The sequence below is a fragment of the Vulpes lagopus genome, chromosome 21 (genome assembly GCF_018345385.1).
Source record: "Vulpes lagopus strain Blue_001 chromosome 21, ASM1834538v1, whole genome shotgun sequence".
Taxonomy (NCBI): domain Eukaryota; kingdom Metazoa; phylum Chordata; class Mammalia; order Carnivora; family Canidae; genus Vulpes; species Vulpes lagopus.
The window spans coordinates 11,704,736-11,728,753 of record NC_054844.1 but is presented as its reverse complement, the minus strand read 5'-3'; the positions used below and the strand labels follow the sequence as shown (position 1 = coordinate 11,728,753).

The following is a 24,018-nucleotide window of genomic DNA, read 5'->3' as shown; positions in this document are numbered from 1 at the left end:
GCAAAGATTCTATTTAATATAGCCATCTCCATGTTCTTTCTTGTCCCGCAATAGTAGAATCTTTTTCATCTGGTTACTGTACATTTTCTTTAAAAACAAATCCACTAAAATGCTTTCATTATCTTATTAATCATCACTTATTATTTCAAATATAATACCAACACAAATAAATAGAGAGGAAGCATGGAATTATAGCAGACTTCTTCACAGTTCTTTTTTTCTTTGTAGTTCTATCAGGAAGCAGATACCTTGAATTCTCCAACCTCCTCTTCACTTAAAAGCCCAGTATCCTAACCAAAGTAAGATGGAACTGCTGGTTCAGGGATAGGAAGAGGAAGAATGTATGAATTTTGCTTGCTATCTTTTCTTTTCACTTTCATTAAAGTCAGAATTTTTTTCCACTGTTTATAAAATTTCACCTTATATCTGTCATGTGTTCTTTAAATGTGGCATGACTCTTACTGGGGGCTGGTTTGGTTTCTTATGCAGGTTTTTATTGCAGTTTCTTTTACCTTGTTACTATAGTCCACAACTTTCTTTCTTTCTTTTTTTTTTTTTAACTATTAACATCCTTTTAACTTTATTTGCCTTTCCTATCCTACTTTCCTTTAACTTTTACACTAATTTTTCTTTTACTCTATTGACTGGTTCTTTGGATATAGAAGGAAAAACAATGAGATAAAGATACTCATTTCATCTTTATTTGAAGTCACCATGTTGCCCCTTAAACTCTGTTTAGATTCCATATTTTGTTGAATGACGCCAATATGGGCTCATTCACATTTGCCAACTCAAGAGCCATCCTACTCTCTCATTAATGATTCTTCTCTTACGATCCATCTTTCAGCATTTGTCTTCATTAGTTCTCATCTGGAATATATCAGAAGTTTTGTGCTTTAATTTTCTTTCTCTAATTTCTTCCCCTCTAGTCAAACCCTGTGTTATTACCCGTGATTAACAGGATAATCTTAACCACTTAACTTACTTTTCTGCCTACAGTCTTAAGTACATTCTCACTACCTATAGGTTATGTACTTCAGGCTTCTTTTCACAGCAGGATCGGTCTCTTCTGTGGGACTTCTTTTTTTGCCAGATATATGATGCAGCTCTGCTGATCTTTGTGCTGGTCTTGAATGTGTCATGAATTCTGATGTCTTTTGCATATGCTTTATCTTCTTCCTAGAATGCTGTTTCTCATTTTGGCAGCTCCCTAAATAAAAGGATTGTTCCTCTGGTAAGCTTTTATTGACAACTCTTAACATTTACTAGCTTGACTGAGTATCACTTCCTCGCACTCTCATAACACCGTGTTCATACATCTCATGCTACATTTATCACTCCTTGTCTAGATCAGGTTTCACAGGGGCAGTTGTTTGCCTTGCTTATTTTTGTGTATTATATCAAGGATGATGCTTGGCTCCTAATAGGTGCTTAATACATTTTTTTTTTTAGAAATTGAATAATATCTTGGCAATTTATAAAATACTTTTGTGTTTTCTTTCTGTGTCTCTTTCCCTTCCTATATTAAATTTGTAATGAATTTTTAATTTAAATGTTAATCAAATAACATGGAAATTTTAGTATTTATAGATGAAATTTATTATTTTGTATTTTAAATATTTGAACAAATGAAAATATCCACAAGATTCACTTTAAAATTCTAGATTAAAAATTTTTTTTAAAGATTTTATTTATTTATTCATGAGCGACAGAGAGAGAAAGGCAGAGACATAGGCGGAGGGAAAAGTCGGCTCCTCGTGGGGAGCTTGATGCGGGACTCAGTCCCAGGATCCTGGGATCACAACCTGAGCCAAAGGCAGACGCTCCACCATGGAGCCACCCAGGTGCCTCCAAATTCTATATTTTTTTCAGATTCTCATCTTGACAAATGTCTCCGTATCCCTTGTTGTATTTGAAGCCTTTATCCTTGAAGTAACGTGACCTATTTTTAACTATTAAATAATGTGAGAGTTGTTTATTAGCTTTGATAAACAGTGGCATGTAAATAATTTTGTTCCTAAAATTCTTGTTGAGCTAATTAACTTTTTATTTCACAATGAACTAGATACCAAATTCTTACTTATAAGTTTTATGCTTACTTAGGTTAATGACAGTTGTGAGACCTACCTAAATTATATTATACAAAGTAGACACCACCACTTATTGCTGTATCCATCTTGATAGTATACAAATTGCTTATCTTCAGTCCATATGAGTTCTTCATAATTTATATACAAAGTGTGATAAGTTCTGTAGCACAGTGAAACATGCTTCAGGAGCACCCAGAAGGGAGTACCTCTGGGCAAGCTAGGGAAGGCTTCTACAGAAAAGAAGATAATTTTGAATTAGCTTTTAATTATAGTTTCTTGTTTCTTGTTTGTGTTGTAGGCAACTTTATTGATACATAATTTATATGCAGAAAATGCATTTTATTATATTTTATAGTTTGATGTTTTGATAAATGTATATCTACTATTACTCCATCATCTCACTCCAGAAAGCTTAGCCTCTTTTAAGTCAACCTCTGTTTCTACCCTTGTAACTACTGATTTCTATCACTATAGATTAGTTTTGCTGAATCTAGAACTTCATATAATAGAGTCATGAAGTAGGTACTCTTTTGAGTCTGGCTTCTTTTGTTCATCTTGATTTTAAAAATTCATCCTTGTTGAATATAAGATTAGTTGCTTTTTTTGTATTGCTAAGTAGTATTACAATTATACCAGAGTTTGTATATCATCCTATTAATGGATATTTGTGTTGTTTCTAGTTTTTAGCTGTTATGAATAAAGCTGTGAACTTGCATGTACAGTTGTTGAGTGGATATGTTTTTATTTCTCTTGGATAAATCCCTAAAAGTGAAATTGCTGATTAATAGAGTTAAATATACGTTTACCTTTATAAGGAACTGCCAGACTGTTTTCCAAAGTGATTATACTAGTGCTGTAAGGAAGTTCCAGTTGCTTGTCATCACCAACACTTAGTATTGTTAGGCTTTTTTTTAAAATGTTAGCCATTCTAGTGAGTGGAGTTAGTATGTTACTATGGTTTTATTTTTTAATTTTTTTGTTACTGTGATTTTATTTATTTTTTTATTTTTTATTTTTTTTGTTACTGTGATTTTAATGTGCATTTCCCTGATGATTGATGAAATCGAGCATCTTCTTATGTGCCAGTTGACTATTCATGTATGTTCTTTTGTGAAGTATCTAGTAAAGAAAGTATTTTATCTCTTAAAAAAATTAAAGTAAAATTTACCTACATTACATTTATACTTTTTTGGGTCAGTATTATTTGGGATAATAGCACTTTCTGATTGTTTGCAGTGGAGAGCACTCCTGTTATTGACAACATTCCTGGACATAGATTTTTCCATTACTTCAAATAAAGTCAGCATCCACTTGCAGGGCCACGTACCTGTCAATCTTTAGGGTCTGCCATGTCTGCTCAGGGTAGAACTTTTGTGCCATAAAGCTAGCAGCATGGATGGTGGTACAAGTAACTTCAGGCTGGACTATAACATTTCCTCCTTAGATTTAGTAGATTTTCTTGAATAAATGCTTCTCATTTTGTTGTTTGATCAATTTTCAGAGTCTACTCATTTTTGACCGTCTTATCCTATTTTCTCTTTGATTTTAGAGAAGATCTTCTCTGTATTCTTTTTAGTTTTCCTCTAGTCTTTTTCTACACTGCAGCTAGTTTCCTCCTCCTTAGCTGCCCCATTCCCCCTACACCTCACAAAGCCAGTCATTTTATGTCTAATCTTAATTAAAAGTCTTCAGGTGTCTTTATGTTGCTCTCAGAATAAAAACCAAAAAAATTTTAACATGATCTAAAATTGTTTGGCTTGGTTTTTTTTAATCTAGTTTTATCTTACATAAATCTTATTCCCCTGCTCCTTGTTCTGGCTAGTATCTGATCATTATCCCCATCTTAGGGAACACTTTGCTTTCTATTCCTTATAAATCAAGGCTCTGACCTGTGGCATACGAATTGACTTTGGAATCTGGGGACATAGGTTTGAATTTCTGTTCCTCATTTATTAGCTCTGTGACTTTGAACAGTATGCTAACTTTTTGAGTTTTTTCATCGAAAATACAGTGATGGACAAAAAATGTTTCATAACACTGCTATAAGGCTTAAGGGAGATAATAATCATTAGCACAATGCCTTGTGTTTAGGAAGTGTATTATTCCCTCCCTGATAGTTTCTTCATATAATTTCATTGAGTAAGCAGTTGATGTGAATGAAATACCTGCTTGTACACGTGGAATCATTTTAGTATTACCATTCCACCAATATTTGAGTAAAATTTATACCTGAATTTCAATTGTGTTTGAACACATTTATTGAGTACATCATATCTAGTTCATAGCACTCTCATTACCTTTAAAAAAAATATGCCTTTAGGGGTGCCTGTTTGGTTCAGTCAGTTAAGCAAAGCATCCACCTCTTGATCTTGACTCAGGTCTTGATCTCATGGTTGTGAGTTTGAGCCCTGCGTTGGGATACACACTGGGCATGGAGCCTACTCCAAGAAATATAACACATTAAGAATTTTACCTTTAATAAGGAAAATTTTATTTTTACCTCTGGGATAAGACTATTAATAATGAACCTCAATTTTTTTATTTTGAAAAAAAATTTCAAACTTGTAGAATAGAAGCAAAAATGGTCAATGAGATCTTATATACCCTAACCACAGTTCAATGATCATATTTAGGAAATTAACATCAGTACATTTCTGTTTATGTTAGTCTCTCATATTTTGCTAGGTTTCCCTATAATGTCTTCATAGCATTTCCCTCAACTGCTCAGTCCAAATCATGCATTTTATGTACTTGTCAATATCTCTTTATTCCTCTCTAATCTTGATTGTTTCTTGGCCTTCCTTTGACTTTTGTTATTGTTGATATTTACAAAGATCAATTGATTTCTAGAATGTTCCTCAATTTGGTTTTCTCCATTTCCTCATAATTTTGTTTAGGTTACGCATTTTTTGGCAGGAATACGATGTAAAAGAATCTGCACAAAATATGGTTTGTGCATCACATACATGACACCAGTTTGGTACCTGTCATTTATGTTAACTTAGATGATTTGCTTAAGATAGTGTTCACCAAGTTTATTTTCTCTAAAATTACCATTTTCTCCTTTGTCCTTAATAAATAATCTGTGGGGAGGTACATTTACACAGTGTAAATACCATTTTTCTCAGTAAACTTTGATCACATAGTTTTTTGCATGCTTAATGATGCATGCCTGAATCAGTTATTACCATGGTGGTGACAAAAAGGTAGATTATTACAATTTTGATGCTTTCTAATGGTTTCAGTTTTAGTGTTCCTGAGAGAGCCTTCTTTTATCTAATAATGAGAATTATAAAGTACTTGGCTGTTAACCTGGTTAAATCATGGGTTTATTTGTTTATCTGGTTTTTAGGTTCATGTACTGGACAGACTGGGGAGAAGTACCAAAGATAGAACGTGCTGGAATGGATGGTTCAAGTCGCTTCGTTATAATAAACACTGAAATTTACTGGCCAAATGGACTGACTTTGGATTATGAGGAACAGAAGCTTTACTGGGCAGATGCAAAACTCAATTTCATCCACAAATCAAATCTGGATGGAACAAATCGGTAAGATTGCCTCATAAATTTATTTTTAAGCTTTAAGTAAACATCATGATGTTTTGATATCATTATCAAATTATAAAGCCTAGTTTTATTAAGAAGAAATTAATGTTTTTGTTGGCTGAGTGTCAAAGAGGAAGAAGAATAGACTTTTAGCTTGTTCTTAAAAGAAGGTAACTACATTTTCATCTATCTTGGTAGGAATTAGAATTTACAAACTGTATTTTCTTTTTATTCTGAGCTAATTTAGTTCTTCAGTGATTCTCAAACAGGAATAGTATTTCTGCTCTCTCCCAGAGTGGGGAAATTTTGGTTAACAAGGACTGGGAGTGCTGCTGGCATTTTAGTTTTAGCTTATGGGAGATGAGAGATGCTAAACATCCTGCATTGTGCTGGACACCCAGCACAACAGTCCTACTACTCAGAATTATCCATAGAGCCCCCAGGTGCTGCTCAGGGAAGCTCATTTGATACATCTGTAGACTAGGAAAGGGCCAGATGGTAAATATTTTTGGCTTTGTCGGTCATATGATCTCTGTTGCAACTACTTACTTCTGCTGTTGTGGTGTGAAAGCAGCTGCAGATAATATATAAGGGAAGGGGAAAGCTGTGTTTTGTAAAGCTTTATTTACAAAACATGCTAAGTCAGTGGGCTCTAGTTTGCTGACCCCAGGACTAGGAAAAAATCTGAATGCATGTGGCATACCGGTATTCAAGGAAGACAAAGTTATGATATCTAAACATAGAAATTTCTAGTCAGATCTTGTGCAGAATTTTAAGGATACTGTCTATTTATGTTCTTGTGTTTGAATGATTATTTTGGTTTCTAGTGGTCTCATTCTTAAGATTTCAGCAGAAACAGAGAGCCTTAGGTTGTTGAAGGAATTTTTTCCCAAGTGTAAACATTTGTGAGTTATCTGAACTTTGAATCAGGAAGCATTTAGAAGTACTGAAAATCATGAAAGATTTAAATAATTTATTAAAATAAAGTTTTTGTAATTATGGAGTTGGAGTAATTTTTTTTTTTTTGCTTTGTTTTAAAAAAGGATGAAATGACTTACAACAAGATGGTTTACAAATAAGTAGAAATAAGTCAAGAGAAGTATATAATGAATATAAAAACATAATTGCTTTGTTTGAACTTCAGTTTTGGCTTTAAGAGGGATGGTAGGAGGTAAATCTGGCCATGTCATTGTTTTTTTGACGTCCTCAGAATACTTACACAAAAACTAATGAAACTAGATAGCAAATCCAAAAACATACCATAAAACTAACCTCAGGCATCCAGAAATAAGAGCAGGTAAGAGCAGACCACTAACAGCCACGAGACCTAGTATTACTATTTGTGCAAGAGTAAGCAGAGAGAGTTGAGTGAGGTATTTTATAGAACATAAAAGCAGGCCTCCAAAATAGCCTAAACTATTTAGTAGACAATGTGGTGGACTATATTAAGAGTAGCAGCTGAAATGAGGTAGTGGGGGCGGGGGTTGCCCACTCTAGTATCAGACAAGTACGGTATGTTCATGGTAAAGACAGGTTACAGCAATCTGGCTCCAAAGAATTCTTGAAATGGAGCTGCTAGAGTTCTCTATCAGTACAGGGTTACTGCAGTGAGTAGAAACACAATTGAATACAATAGTAGCATCAAAATTGAGCAGAACAGGGAAAATTAGAGGATCAAAAGAGGAAGAAAAGAGAAGATTCAGATAAGGATAGGCAGAGAAACAGCTGAGAGTTCTCAGGACGCCACCATATTGTTTAACATTACATGAAAACAACAGAAGAGTGAATTCTGTAAAGTTAGAAAAACTACCTTTAACACCACTTTCTAAAAATCCAGGAAAATTAATTTCCTGTAAATGTGAGAAACACAACAGTCAAGGTAAAAATCCCATTTAAGGTTATTATAAAGAACATCTTACATTTATAACAGTATTTTAAGCTAATAATAATTTTTAAAAAGTATTTTATTCATTTATTCATGAGAGAGGCAGAGACACAGGCAGAGGGAGAAGCAGGCTGGGAGCCTGATGTGGGACTTGATCCCAGGACCCCTGGACCATGACCTGAGCTGAAGGCAGATGCTTAACAACTGAGCCACCCAGGTGTCCCTAATAACAATTTCTAATGCATCTTAAGCTTTATAGTTTTTACTGTCCCTCCCACATTTATTGTTTCTGATGTCACAATTTAAATCTTTTTACCTTGTTTATCCATTAACACATTATAGTCATTTTTACTATTATTTTTTAAATTTCATAAGATTTATAAGTGATTTACCCACCAGTATTACAAAATTAGAGTATTCTGAATTTAACCATAGATTTACTTTTTTACCAGTATACTTTCATGTTTTCTTATTAGCACTCTTGTTTCAGCTTGGGGAAGTCCCCTGAACATTTCTTGTAAGGTTAGTCTGACAGTGGTAACTCCTTCAGTTTTTCCTTGTCTAGAAAATTGTTTGTTTCTCTTTCCATTCATGGTGGGTAGAGTATTCTTGGTTGGCAGCTACCACCCTCCCACCTCTGCACTTTGATTATATCTTGCCACCCCTTCTAGCCTCCAAAGTTTCTGCTGAAAAATAGGCTCATGGTCTTAAGGGGTTTCCCTTGTGTGAATCAAGTTCTTTTTCTTCTTGTTGCTTTTAAGATACTTTTTGTTTTTAACTTTTGGCAATTAAATTATAATGTGTCTTGGTATGGATTTTTTGGGGGATTCACCTTATTTGAAAGTTTATGGGCTTCCTGTATCTGGATGTCTGTTTTTTTTCCCCAGGGTAGGACATTTTCTTTCCGTAAATTTTCTGCAAAACTTTTGCTTTATCTTCTCCTTCTGGGACCCTTATCATGCCTGTGGGGGTCCACTTGATGGTCTCCTAAAAGTCCCTTAAGCTGTCTTCATTTTTATTCTTTTTTCTTTCTGCTTCTTTAGATGAATTCTTTTGCCCCGTCTGAATTTGCTGATACTTTCTTCCCCTTGATCTAGTCTGTTGAACCTCTCTATTGAATTTTTCAGTTTAGTTATTGTATTCTTTAGGTCTCTGATTTTTGTTGGTACTTTCCTGTATTTTCTGTCTCTTTTTTTGAAATTCTCACTTTGTTCATGCATTATTCTGCTCACCTTGGTAAGCGTCTTTATAACTGTTATTTTGAACTCTTTATCAAGTAAATCATGTATCTTTGTTTCACTAAAATCTATTTGTGGAGTTTTATCTTGCTCTTTTGTTTGGAACATGTTCTGTTTTTTCATTTTTCTTGACTCTGTATTGGTTTCTACACATTAGATAAAAAAATTACTTTCTCAGTCTTGATGGAATGGTTTTCTGTAGGAGATGAACTTTTTCAGCAGCCTGGCCTGAGTTCTTGGTTGTCACTCAAACTTTTGTGATTGCCCAAACTGCCTTCTTTATTCTTAGTGGCTCCCAGTAGTTGAGGGTGTGCCAAGATTTGTCAAATGTTCTAAAGGGGAGGAGCACCTAGATGCAGGTTGATTGGAAGCTGGATCTCTCCTGTGGTAGCTGGGAAAGTATGTATTTAGGGGCCTTCCAGGGAGAGACTTAGAGATTGACATTTTTGCCTGCTCCCTCTGCACTGGACCCAGGTATACAGCCACTGAAGATGTTGCTGTTTTACCCATTAAGAACTACTTCATTGCTATAGTCCTGTGCAATTTAGGAATGCAAGCCCCATAGGCTTTCAGAGACAGGTGATACAGAGGCCCTTCCTTTAGGTGGCATCTGTAAACCTGGTGCATCAGGTATATGTATAAATTAATTGTGTGGAGGTAGTGGAAATTTGGGGTGGGGTAGACAGAAAGGGCAGACATGGTATCTGAAGATTTCCCTCATCTCCTGGGAGGATTGCTCACAGCCCCTGGATGTCTGCTAAATTAGAAACCTGACCTCAGGCTGCTTTCAGGGAAATAGATTTCCTACAGGGAAATATTGGGCCATGGGTGACTCTGACTATTTCCTCTGTGCTGAATCCTGCTGGGATTGATGTCTTACATAAGCCTCTTGGTAATAACCAAAAGCCAAAAAAAAAAAAAATCTGTAGGTACAGAAATGTTTAATAAGAATCTAAGCATACTACAACAGAAATTCAGATCACAAAATAAGAGAGCAAGAGAAGAACAAAGAAACAAATGGAATGCAAAACAGCCAGAAAACAATGAACTAAATGGCAGTATTTAAGTCTATATGTCTCAATAACTACTTAATATAGAAATGGACTAAATTCTTTAATGAAAACACACTGACTGGCAGAATGGATAAAAACACAAGACTCACTAGTTTCTGCCTGCCTACAAGAGACTCCCTTTAGCTTTAAAGAGAATGCACACTCTGAAAGTGAAGGGATGAAAAGATACATGTGAATGGAAACCCAAAGAAAGCAGGGGTAACTATACTCAAATCACACAAAATACACTTTAGCCACAGACTGTAACAAGAGACAAATATTTATTATGTAATGATAATGAGGGTAGTCCAACAAGAGGCTATAATTTTGTAAATATTCATACACTCAACATCAGAGTGCCTAAATAATGTAAAGCCAGTATTAACAGATTTGAAGAGAGACATAGAAAGTAATGCAACAATAATAGGGGGCTTCAATACCCCACTTTAAACAACAAATAGATCACATAGGCAGAAAATCAGTAAGGAAGCACTGGCCTTAAATTACCTGTTAGGCCAGGTAGACTTAAGAGACATTTAAAAACACTCCACTCCATCCAATATTACTAGAACACACATTTTTCTCCAGTGCATATGAAATATTCTCCAGCACAGATCATATGTTAGTCCACAGACAAGTCTTAATAAATTTAAGAAGATTGAAATCATATCAGGCATTTTTTTCTGATCACAGTGGTATGAAAGAAGAAATCAGGTACAAGAAGAAAAGTGGAAAATTATCATCTTATACCTGTTAGAATGGCTGTTTTGAAAAACACAAGAAATAAGTGTTGGGGGCAGCCCCCGTGGCACAGCGGCTTCCTGCATAGAGCCTGCTCCTCTCTCTGCCCTAAATAATGTGTCTCTGCCTGCTCCTCTCTCTGCCCTAAATAATGTGTCTCTGCCTCTCTCTCTCTCTCTCTCTCTCTCTCTCTCTCTCTCTTTCTCTCTGAATAAATAAATAAAAAATCTTAAAAAAAACAAAAGAAGTAAGTGTTGGCAAGGAGTGGAGAAAAGGGAACTCTTGGCCGTATTGGTGAGAATGTAAACTGCCACAGCCACTGTGGAAAACAATACGGAGGTTCCTCAAAAAACAAAACAAAACAGAACTACTGTGTGATCCGGCATTTCTACTTTTGGGTATCTGAAGAAAACAGAAACACTGACTTAAAAATACATGTGTACCCCCATGCTCTTTGCAGCATTATTTATAATAGCTAATGAAAACAACCTAAGTGTCCTTTGATAGATGAATGGATTAAAAAAATGTGAATTCCAAAAAAAAATATTATTCAGTTATAAGAAAGAATGAAATCTTACCACCGGAAAGAACATGGATGGACCTTAAGGGCATTAGACTAAGTGAAAGAAGTTAGAGAAAGACAAATACTGAACTCACTTGTATGTAGAATCTAAAACAAAAGCAAAAAACAAAAAACCCTGCAAAACCACCAGGCTCATAGACACAGAGAATAGAATGATGGTGGCCAGAGGCAGGGATGAGTGAAAAGGGAGTCAAAAGGAAAAGGTACAAAATTTAATTATAAAATAAATAAGTCAGGGGGATGTAACGTACAGCATGGCAATTATAGTTAATAACACTGTATTGCATACTTGAAAGTTATTAAGAATAAATCTTAAATGTTCTCTTTATACGAAAAATACTCTATGGTGATGGATGTTAACTAGACTTACTGTAATGATCATTTTGAAATATATACAGATATCAAATGCTTATATTGTACACCTGAAATTAATATAATGTATGTTAGTTATTCCTTAATACAAAAATAGGAAAATTTACAGACATACAGTGATAAAACAAGATCTTCTGAATAATCTGTGGGTCAAGGAAGAAATCAAAAGAGAAATAAAGAAATAGCTGAGACAAATGAAAATAAAAATGCAATATTCCATCACTTATGGGATACAACAAAAGCAGTTCTAAGAGGGAAGTTAATAGAAATAAATGCCTACGTTAAGAAACAAAAGGTCTCAAACAACCTAAATTTATACCTCAAAGAACTAGATAAAGAAGAACAGACTAAGCCCAGAGTTGCCAGAAGGAAGGAAATACCAAAGAATCAGAGTGGAAATTCATGAAATAGAGACTATAAAAACAATAGAAAAAAAATCTGTCTAATCAAGAGTACTTTTTGGAGAGAAGAACAAAATAGACAAACCTTTAGCTAGACTTAAGAAAAAAGAAGACTGAAATAAAATCAGAAATGAAAGAGGAGACATTACAGCTGGTACCACACAAATACAAAGGATCAGAAGATACTACTATGAACAAGTATACACCAACAAATTGAACAACCTAAAAGAAATGACTAAGTTCCTAGAAACATATGACCTGTTAAGACTGAATCATAAAGAAATAGGAAATCTGAATACACCAATTACTTATAAGGAGATTGAATTACTTATAAGGAGTAATTCAAAACCTGCAACAAACAGAAGTCTAGGACCAGACTGGTTCACAGGTGAACTCTACCAAGCACTTGAAAAAGAATTGATACCAACCAACCCTTCTTAGAATCTTACACAAAATAGAAGAGGAAACACATATTTTATGAGCTTATATTACCCTGATAGGAAAGCCAGACAAGGAAGTACAAGGAAAAAAATACTACAGATCAGTCTGTTTCTTTCTTTCTTTCTTTCTTTCTTTCTTTCTTTCTTTCTTTCTTTCTTTCTTTCTTTCCTTTCCTTTCCTTTCCTTTCCTTTCCTTTCCTTTCCTTTCCTTTCCTTTCCTTTCTTTTCTTTTCTTTTCTTTTCTTTTCTTTTCTTTTTTTTCTTTTCTTTTTCTTTTTTAAAGATGTTATTTATTTATTCATGAGAGAGACAGAGAGAGGCAGAGACATAGGCAGAGGGAGAAGCAGGCTTCATGCAGGGAGCCCGATATGGGACTTGATTCTGGGACTCCGGGATCATGCCCTGAGCCGAAGGCAGACATTCAACTGCTGAGCCACCCAGGCATCCCCGTATAAGCCTTGAAATGTGGTTTTAAGTGTCAGTTGCTTTTGGACACAGATAACACAAGGGTCTTACATACATTTCCTAATATACATTAATACTCCTAAACACTGTCACTGCAGAAGGTATATTACCTTTAAGATTGTTATATGCTTTGTGAGATGTAAAATGCATAGTTCTTTCATCTCCAATTGCAACATTGGGAGGACTGCAATGTTTATTTTTTAAGAAAAAAATTATCAAAGGGCATCTGAGTGGCTCATTTGGTTAAACATCTGACTCTTGATCTCAGCTCAGGTCTTGATGTCAAGTTGTGAGTTCAAGCCCTGTGTTGGGCTCCATGCTTACTTAAAAAATACTTGTAGATTTTTGATAAATGCAGTACAATAAGTATATTTTGTCTTCCTTATGGTTTTCTGAGTAACATTTTCTTTTTCTAGCTTACTTTATTGTAAGAATATAATATATAATATACAAAGCATTTGTAAATTGGCTCTTTATGTTATCAGTAATGTTTCTCATCGATAGTAGGCTTTTTATTGGTAGTTAAGTTTTTGGGGAGTTAAAAGTTATGTGTGGGTTTTCCACTGCTTTGGGGATCAGTGCCCTTAAACCCTGCATTGTCAAGTGTCAGCTGTATTGTTAAGGTAGCATTTCTCCCTAAATTGATCTAGAGATTCAACAGTCTCAACAAAAATTCCAAAGGAGTTTTTGAATGTGTGCGCATGCATACTTTTTTAAATGACAGATTGAATCTAAAATTGGTATGGGAATGCCTAGAACCTAGTAAAATACTTCAATTGATTTTATGAAGGTAAAAAAATGTATAACATCTTTCAACTTGATTTCAAGATTTACCATAAAGTTAGAGTAATTAAAATAATGAGGCGTATTAAATCTAAGGATAGAGACCAATGAAATAAAATAGAGTTCAGAATCAGGAGCACAAACCCTATGGCCCAGCAATTGCATTACTGGGTATTTACCCCAAAGATACAGATGTAATGAAACAACGGGACACCTACACCCCAATGTTCATAGGTGTAATGTCCACAATAGCCAAACTGTGGAAGGAGCCGTGATGTCCTTCGACAGATGAATGGATAAAGATGATGTGGTATATAAATACAATGGAATATTATTCAGCCATCAGAAGGGACAAATACCTACCATTTACTTAGACGTGGATGGAACTGGAGGGTGTTATGCTGAGTGAAATAAGTCAATTGGAGAAAGACAGTTATCATATGGTTTCACTCATACATGGAATATAAGAAATAGTGAAAGGGCAGCCCTGGTGGCTCAGCGGTTTAGCGCCGCCTTCAGCCCAGGATGTGATCCTGGAGACCCGGGATCAAGTCCCATGTCGGGCTCCCGGCATGGAGCCTGTTTCTTCTTCTGCTTCTCCCTCTGCTTGTGTCTCTGCCTCTCTCTCTCTCTCTCTCTCTCTCTCTTTCTTTCTGATGAATGAATAAATAAAATCTTAAAAAAAAAAAAGAAATAGTGAAAGGGACTACGAGGGAAAGGAGGAAAAATGGGGAAAAATTAGAGAGGAAGACAAACCATGAGAGACTCCTAACTCTGGGAAACAAAGGGCTCCAGAAGGGGAGGAAGGTGGGGGTATGGGGTAACTGGGTGATGGGCACTAAGGAGGGCACATTGATGGGATGAGCACTGGGTGTTTTATGTTGGCAAATTGAATTTAAATAGTAAAAAAAAAGAAACAGGAACACATAGAGTTAACTGATTTTAAAGTAGGTATCAAGGGTGTAAATATGCTGTTTTAACCTGCCTTCACAGACACTAAAGAAAAATAATAAGCTTTTAACATCTTGGGGGAACAATAAAAACTCTCTGTGGAAAATAATTCCTAATGACTAGGCTCAGGTTTTTAAGTTATTAAAGAACACTTTGTTTTGTCAGTGTTACTCATCTGCAGTAGGAAATGTGGGGGAATGGTTGGAGGCAAGTCTAGGAGGATGAATAGGAGGCAGATCATGTGGGTCTAGTATTCTAAGATAGGCATTTGAATTTTATCCTGAAAAGTAGTAGGAGTCATTGGAGATTTTCAAGTAGCAAACTGACCTGGCTGGATTTACCTTTTAGAAATCCCAATTTGATAGTTGTATAGAAAATGGTTTGAAGAGCACTTGGGTGGCTCAGTGGGTTGAGTGTCTTTGGCTTGGGTCATGGTTCCACGGTCCTGATATCAAGCCCTGCTTTGGGTTCTCTGCTCATTGAAGAGCCTCCTTCTCTGTTTCCATCTGCTGCTCACCCTGCTTATGCGTGCGCTCTCTGTCAAATAAATCTTTAAAAAAAAGGAAAAAATATGGTTTGAAGATAATTTGTATTTAGTTCACTCTCTTGAATCTTCCAGTAAGTCATCATTATTCTCCGGTGAAGTACAAACTCTTCATTGTGACTTAAATGATCTAATTCCTTTATCTCATTTTAGAAAAATGTTCTCACATTTCTTCCCTTTAGGATTGCCCATTATGCTCCAATCCTAATAAACTACCTGTAACTTTCTGAAGATATATCTATGATGACTCTTTTTTCTGCTTTGAGTGGCTGGTTAGATTAAAGTGCCATTCATTTGAGATGGATTTAGAAAAGTAGGATTGTTTTTTCTTAACTTTTTTCTTTCTTTTCTTTAATGTAGGAAGAGGACGAAGTTGAGTTCAGCTTTGGACTTACTTGCAGTTGAGTTGCTTAAAGAAAACTATGGTTATGAAGTCTGGAGAGCTTTGGATATATGAGCCTGTAGCTCAGCAGAGCAGTTTCACAGGGAGATACAGATTTATAGTCATTATCAAGTTAATGGTTATTAAAGCCATGAACTATAGACATAGGCAAATTTTGCATCAGTGCCAGAGACTTAGGCAAAGATAACAACAACATACCAGAAACCTTGAAGAATTTCTGCAGGGTTCAAGATTGAAGAATGTCCCAGTCTGACTGAGCTGTTGTGAGATTAACCATACCTTTTGCCAGGGTTTGGGTTTCAGGAAACCCCTCTGACCTAGGCAGATTGACTTGATTCATCACCTACTGAGCTTGTGAAGAATCTGCTTCCCAAAGAAACAAGTTGAAGAGATTTACCCAGATAAACAATAATAACCACAACTCTTCAGAGGTGATGGCTAGAGGAGAGGGTTATGAGGAGGAGGAGGGGTGGGCTAGGGTGAAAGGTCGGCCTCATCTGGATTCTATTAGCACTTCTGGGAAACATACCAGGTACTGAAGGATACATATATTATGGCAACCATACTTGACATGATTAGGTATGTTATACAATGAGCAGAGGTATAGTTAAAGCTGGCTGTGAATGAGCACAGTGGTGTCAGAGAATAAGCAGACTCATGGTATTAACAGAATTCTTGGTGCTACCAGAAACATGAAAAAAAAAAAAAAAGAATATGCTATTCTTGTTAGCCTTAAATCCTTCCAATGTGATTTGATTTCCAATTTGACTGCAAATTGAAAATTTATTGTAAATAAAGTCTTAATCTGAAAGCCTCGACCAGGAATTTATAGACTGTAACGGAATTGATCTCAACTTCCAATAAAGTACAGGCTTCCCTCTGATATACAAGAAAACAGGGAAAACAAATGAATGACCCATATTAAGGAATCAGAGCAAATATCTTCTTGTAATCTCCTGTAAGAGAGAGGAGAAAAAAAATTATCAAAGTTCAAGAGGACATAATATACATGCAAATAGAGTAAGTAGTATGAATGAATACATTTGAGATCAGTAAAAATGGTGATAATAAAGAGCATGATTGTTTAAAACAGTTTAAGCAGTGAGGGCTAGATAGATGAGTTAAAAAAAAGTGAAATGGAATTTAACCTTGAGAAATTCTCCCACAACTTAGAGAAGCAAAGATGAGAAAAATAGAAGAAAAGATGCAAGATCTGGAGGTTGATGCAGGGGTTGTTCATGTGTTACATTACTGCAACAGAAAGACATAAGATATACAAGGAATCAAAATAAACTCTTTCCATTGCTCTTTCTGAAAAAGTTATTTGATATGCTTCAGAATTAAAATGTAGAGCTTGAGTGAGGAAGGCAGATAATTAAATTGTATTAAACATGGAGTTAAATCTAGTAATTGCTGTTAATGTGCTTTTAAAATTTGATGAGACCATGAGATATTCTGAAATAGAAGATAAAAACGTGTATAATAATTATGTCAATATCAGGTGTTATCAGTAAAAAATGAGAAATGATGGTGGAATGCTTAGATGAGGAAGAAGAGCATGCAGGAGTAAAACCATCTTAACATCTTACTTAATACATGGGGCTATCAGTAGATACTGCCTTATTCTTGCAGTTGCTAGTTACCTAACTTGGATCAAATATGATTTAAAAACATAAGGGTAATTAAAATTGAGTAAAACAGGTTGTATAATTCTCCAGATTCCTAGAGACATAAAAGGAGCATATAAACTCAATCTAGGGGGAAAAGTCTATGAAAAGGGGGAGAGGGAGAGAGAAAGAAACAGTAAAAATGGACAGTATAAGAGAGTAGGATTCAGCAGTTACGGTGTTAAATATAAATGCAAGATATAGATACTATAATATGAATGTTGAACAGTATCTGTTTTTAATCATCCTGCCCTATTGTAAAACATTTAAGTTGTAATTTTTTACTTCTATAAATATTGTTGGAATGAAGGGGAGCCTTATGAATGAGTCTGCATCTTTGATTACATCCTGAGAATTAATTACTAGAAGTAGGATTCATAGAGATGTTAAAGCTTTTTTTTTTTTGGAGATGATTTTAATGATTTCCATTGTCACACACAGTATATGTCTGCATCTTTTATCATTTTTTTACATTAAGTAATAAGAAAAAATTTTCATCCATTTTGAAATTTAAAAATATGTTTTGCTTGTATTAATTATATTATTTCTTTACTGATGAGAGCAAGTATTTTCCATAGTGTCATTGCCTAATCCAAAGTCATGAAGATTTACAGCTATGTATTCGTCTAAGAGTTTTATTGTTTTAACTCTTAAATTTATGCTACATTTTTGTATGCTATCTTACACTCTTAGGTCAAATTTCTTCTCAGATATTCAGTATTTATCATGGAGCTGTGAATGCTTTAATTTCAATTTGTGAATTTACTCTTTAAAGATGCCATGTCTAAATGAGATCATAGAATTTGTCTTTCTCTAATTTATTTCACTTAATATAATGCCCTCAAGGTCCATCTACCTTGTTGCAAATGACAAGATTTCTTTTTTTTTTTTTTATAGCTGAATAGTATTCTGTTGCACATACACACACCACATTTTCTTTATACATTCATTTGTCCACAGGAACTTAGGTTGTTTCCATGTCTTGGCTACTTTAACTAATACCGTAGTGAACATGGGGGTATGGGATGATTCTTTGACAAAGTGAATTTCATTTCCTTTAGATATTTATTCAGGTGGAATTGCTGGATCATATGGTTCTATTTTTAATTTTTGAGGAAATTCCATACTGTTGTAGCTGTACCAATTTATATTCCCATCATCAGTGCACAAAGGTTCCCCTTTTTCCACATCCTTGTCAGTATTTGCTATCTTGTGTCTTTTTTTTTTTTTTTTTTAAATGAGTGCCTACCCCTAGGGAAAGGTCTGCTGAGGGACTTGTGGTTGAGCTGATTTATCATTTTTCTTGTCCCCGTGAGGAAATTTCTGCCTTTCTTCACTGCATGGCTTAGGGCTGTTTTTGCATTTGAATAGGAGATTTGAGATTCTGTCTATGGAGTCCCTGTCTGGGTGAATCCAAAGCAGAGATCCCTGAGGGGGAGCACATGAGACATTGATTAAATATATAGGAAGCCCTACTAGATTCAGGCAGCTTTCTAGGCACTGACCTCGACCATAATCCAGTCACAGAGCAAATAACATCACTTGAGTTCTAGATGGGAGTCAGACAGTCCTACAGTGCAGGCAATATGACATCATTCTGGCTTCTTCTAGGTGTGGATGAATCTTCTTTCCTGTTTTTTAAATTGAAGTATAGTTTATACTTGATAACTATAATGTTATGTCACTTGACAAGTTTATACCTTACGTTACACTTACCCCAAGTATAGCTAATATCTGTCACCATACAATTCTATTACAATACCATTGACTATATTCCCAATGTGTTCTCTCTTTTTGATGATAGCCATTCTAACAGGTTTGAAGTGATACCTCATTGTGGTTTTGGCTTCTGATTCTCTGAGGACTAGTGATAATTGAATATTTTTTCATATACCTGTTGACCATCTAAATATCTTCTTTGGAAAATGTCTTTTCAGGTCTTTTGCCTAGTTTTTAATTGGGTTATTTGTTTTTGATATTGTTATATAAGCTCTTTGTGTATTTGTTTTTTAACCCCTTATCAAATGCATGGTTTGCAAATACTTTCTCCCACCTTGCAGGGTACCTTTTCATTTTGTTGACCACTTCTTCTAGGGGTTTTATGTTTATCGTATCTTAGATTTAAGGTTTTAATTCATTTTCAGTTAATTGGTGTAAGATAGGGATCTAGTTTCATTCTTTACATGTGAATATCTGATTTTCCGTGCACCATTTATTGAAGAGGCCATCTTTTCTCCACTGAATATTCTTGACTTTTTTGTCAAATATTAGTTGATCATATCAATTTCTGTATTTTTTCATTGCTGGTGTGTAGAAATGCAATTTTTCCATATAATGTATATATGTATGTATTTTTTTCTTTAGTATTTTCTATATTTTAGAATTATGGCACCTGTGAATATGACAGTTCTTCCTTTCCAGTCTGGAAGCCTTCTATTCCTATTTGATCGTGCTGAACTAGATCTCTCTTACAATGTTGAATAGAAGATATCCTTGCTTGTTCCTGATTTTGGGGGAAAATCATTAATAATAATTATAATTATAAATAATAATAATTATAATAATTATTATGCCATTGAGCATGATCTTAGCAGTATGGTTTTTTTTTTTTTTTTGTAGACACCTTAATCAGGTTTAAGAAGTTTTTTTCTGTTCCTAGTTTCTTCACAGTTTATACCATGACTGGATATTATATTTTGTCCGGTGCTTTTTCTGCATCTATTGAGGTGATCATGTGATTTTGTTTTTTATTTTGTGAACGTGATAAATCTCTTTAATGATTTTTAGTTGTTAAACCACTCTTGTATTCTTCAGGTAAATCCCATTTGGTCATAGTTTAGAATCCTCTTTAGATGTTACTAGTTTCAGTTTGCTGACATTCTGTTGAGAATTTTTATATCTTTATTCATAAGAGTTACTGGTCTGTAGTTTTATTTTTCTTATTCTTTGTCTGCCCTTGGTATCAGTATAGTACTAATCTTATGGAATGAGGTGGGAAGTTCCTCTTTCTCTATTTTCTGGAAGAGTGTAGGATAAATAATTCTTCTGTAACTATTTAGTAGAAATCATCAGTGAAGTTATCTGGACCTGGGGATTTCTTTATGGGAAGATTTTAAATTATTAATTTCTTTAATTGTTCTAGGTCTTTAGGGTTTTTTTTTTTTTATTTCTTCTTGAATCACTTTTGTTAATTTTTTCTTCTAGGAATAGTTCCATTTTGTCTAAGTTGTCATAAAGTTATTCACCAGATCTCCTTATAATCCTTTTAATTTCTGTAAGGTCAATAGTGATGTCCCTCTTGTAGTCATGATTTTATTAATTTTCCAATTTATGTCTTTTCTCTTTTTTGGGGGGCCAGCCAAGCTAAAGGATAGTCTGTTTTCTGGATCTTTTCATAGAATCCACATTCAGTTTTACTGAACTTTTTTCTCTACTGTTTTTGTGTTTTAACATTTCATTGATCATCACCCTAATATCTTTTTCTTATGCTAGCTTTGCATTTAGTTTGCGTTTTATTTTTTTTCTAGTTTATTAAGCTTGATACGTTTTGAGATTATCTTCTTTTCTAATACAGGCACTTTAGGGATAAATTTATAAAATTTACCCTAAGCACTGCTTTTGTGGTATCCCATAAATTTTTTAAATAAATTTTTTATATGTTGTGTTTTCATTTCCTTTTAGCTGAATATATTTAAAATAATTTTTTGTGATTTCTTCTTGGACCCATTGCTTATTGAGAAGACATTAAGGAAGAATTTAGAAAATTCTCATTTGTGGATTTCTCAAATTTTGTTACTGTTGATTTATTAATGAATTCTGTAGTTCTCAGAGAATATGCTTTATATGATTATTCAGTCTTTTAAAATGAATTGAGATTTGTTCTGTGACATAGTATGCAGTCTATCCTGGAGTAAGTTCCATGTGTACTTTAAAAAATGTTATGTTCTCCTGTTATTGGATGGGAATTTTCTTTAGAGTTTCGTTTAAATTAGTGGATAATGCTCAGATTTCCATATCCTTATTTTCTGTCTGGTGGGTCTTTTTTTTTTTTTTTTAAAGATTTTATTTTTAAGTAATCTCTATCTCCAACATGAACCTCATTTTGTCTAATTGTTCTGTACTTCTGTGAGAGTAGAATGTTCAGATCTTGGACTGTTCATGTTGAACAGTCTTTTGCTTTCTTATTTGTCAGGTTTTTCTTCACTTGTTTGAGGCTTTCTTTTTATGTGTGTGTATGTTTATAGTTTATCTTCCTCATGATTTGGATTTTTGTCGTTATAAAATGTACTTCTTTACCACTTGTATATCTTTGTCTTAAAGTATATGTTATCTGGTTGAGTCACTCCATCTCTCTTAATGGTTAGTGTTTGCTATAACCTTTTACTTTCAGCCAGTTATCTGTGAATATAAAATGTGTCTCTTATAGACAGCATATAGTTGAATCTTGTTTTGTTTTACCCAGTCTAACGATCTTTCTCTATACATAGAGGTATTTTTTTGAAAAGGAAAAACTGTGTATATTTAAGGTGTTCAACCTTTTGCTTTGATTGAAGTGTTTCTTCACCTTTAGTGTTACTAATGATATGGTTGGGTTTACATCCGACATTTTGATGGGTTTTTTAAAAGATGTTTCTTTTTGGGTCTTTTTTTTTGGTTCTTTTCTGCCTTTTGTATTTAGATATTTTCTAGTATGTCATTTTAATTTCTTTTTTGATTGATATATATATACACACATAGTACAGCTATTCATATATTAGATATTAAATACATGTATATATTTTAGGGAGAGAGGGTAAGGAGGGGCAGAGGGAGAGGAAGAGAGAATCTTCAGTAGGCCCTACACCCAGCACAGAGCCTGTCGCAGGGCTCTGTATCACAACCCTGAGATCATGACCTGAGCCAAAATCAAGAGTCTGAAGCTTAACCGATTGAAACATCCAGGCCCTCCAATTTTTTAACTATATTTTTGAGAATAAAACAATTTTAGTGATTATTCTAGGGTTGTAATATGCATTTTGTCAAAATCTACTTTATGATAGTACTGAGGTAATTCCTTTTGTAAAGTATAAAATTTAATTTAGTGTATCTCCATTCCCTCTCCCTTCCTTTTTGCTATTATTGTCGTTTATATTTGTTATAACCAATATCATGTTATAATCATTGCTTAATATGATCTTACATGTTTTAAAAGGGTTAAAGAGAAAAAAGAAGAAAGCATTGTATATGGAGTCTTTTTTTTTTTTTAAGATTTTATTTATTTATTCATGAGAGACACAGAGAGGGAGAGAGGCAGAGACACAGGCAGAGGGAGAAGCAGGCTCCATACAGGGAGCCCGACGTGGGACTCGATCCTGGGACTCCAGGATCAGGCCCTGGGCCGAAGGCGGCGCTAAACTGCTGAGCCACCCGGGCTGCCCTGGAGTCTTTTATATTAACCTACATAATTCACTGTTTCTGGTACTTCTTAATTCTTCTTGAGGATTTAAGTTAACATTTTGTCATTTCCTTACTCCAATATAATTCTGTTTTCTCCCTGTCCTGTCCTTAGTCTTTCATACCTTTTATTTTTAAAAAATTTTGTGTTCTATTTCTTTTTGATTTTTAAAAATTCCTCCTTAGGGATGCAATGTACAGCATAATGACTATAGTTAACACTGCTGTATGATATACAGGGAAATTCTTGAGAATAAGTCCCATGAATTCTCATCCCAAAGGAAAAAAAAAGGTTTTTTTAAGTTTCTACATGAGATGATATTGAATAGTAGCTGAACCTATTGTGGTAATCATTTTAAAATATATGCAAATCAGACCATCATGCTGTATGCCTTCAACTTAATACAGTGATGTAGGTCAGTCATTTCTCAATAAAGCTGAAAAAAATCACAAAAAAAGAAAAAAATTCCTCCTTTTCAGTTTGTGTCCTTATTTGTTGTGTTTATTGATTCTTATGTTATTTCTACTTAAAACTTCATTTCTGAAGTGATTTATTCTAATTCTTCAGCTCTGTCACCTCAGTTTTGAGGTTTTTAATGTTAATTTGTGTTATTCTTTTATGGCTAGTATTATGTTAAAGTATTATTTTGCAATAGGTTATAAATTTTATTTATTCCAGAGCCATACATTTCTGGCATATTTTAATTGTCAGGATGTTATTCTTCTCTTTATTTTTGGTTTTGTTTTGAATACCAGGTTTTTAAATGAGATTTGCCCTTAATACTTTTACTGTCTTATTTTCATGTATAATTGTTTTTCTTGAGCTTGTGGAAAAAGGCAGTCAGTGTTCATCATAACTTTTGTAACTTGATAGAACTCTCATGGTGTGTGTGTTCTAAAAAATGGCACCTTGCTTTCTGACATTTCCTGACTGTTTCCTTCTCCTGTTTTTTTTCTGTACCTTATCTCTCTTACACCTATCATTCTCATTTTTCCTTCTACTCTCAGTAATTTATCCTCAGTATGGCAGCTTTGTCTGGAAGGGAACCCTGGAATGTCAGCTTTGAGAGTTCACAGTGGTTCAAAGTGCACTAGTCCCTTCAGTGCCAACCATGAATTCATTGTGTTCACTCATTTCTAGAGTGGCCCAAACCCCTCCTAGTCAGCTGACGTCTTTGATGTGTTTGCCCTGCTTTCCATTGTAATCTTATCTTGTGTGTTGTCCTGTTCTAGTTCTTCTCATTGCCCTGTTTTTTTCTTTCTGATTCCTCCTGCAGAAGTGCTGATGCCAGTCAGGTCTTCATGCATAGCTCTTGGTAGTTTTTCATGCCTTTTTGGATTTTTGTGGTATTTTTTTCCTTAACTCTGTTGTGAATGTTGTCCGTGGGTTTTTGGTTTTGCTACCTAGTTCTCTCTCTTTTC

The 24,018-nt window shown here is 34.5% G+C and overlaps 1 protein-coding gene across 1 annotated transcript in view; it reads left to right on the top strand.

Annotated features, from left to right (window-relative positions):
- LRP6 (LDL receptor related protein 6) overlaps nucleotides 1–24,018 on the top strand; it is a 161,594-nt gene that overhangs the window by 60,322 nt on the left and 77,254 nt on the right. The window contains exon 3 of the mRNA XM_041735969.1: nucleotides 5,443–5,640. Coding sequence (XP_041591903.1) covers nucleotides 5,443–5,640 — 198 coding nt within the window. The remainder of the gene's footprint in view (nucleotides 1–5,442; nucleotides 5,641–24,018) is intronic.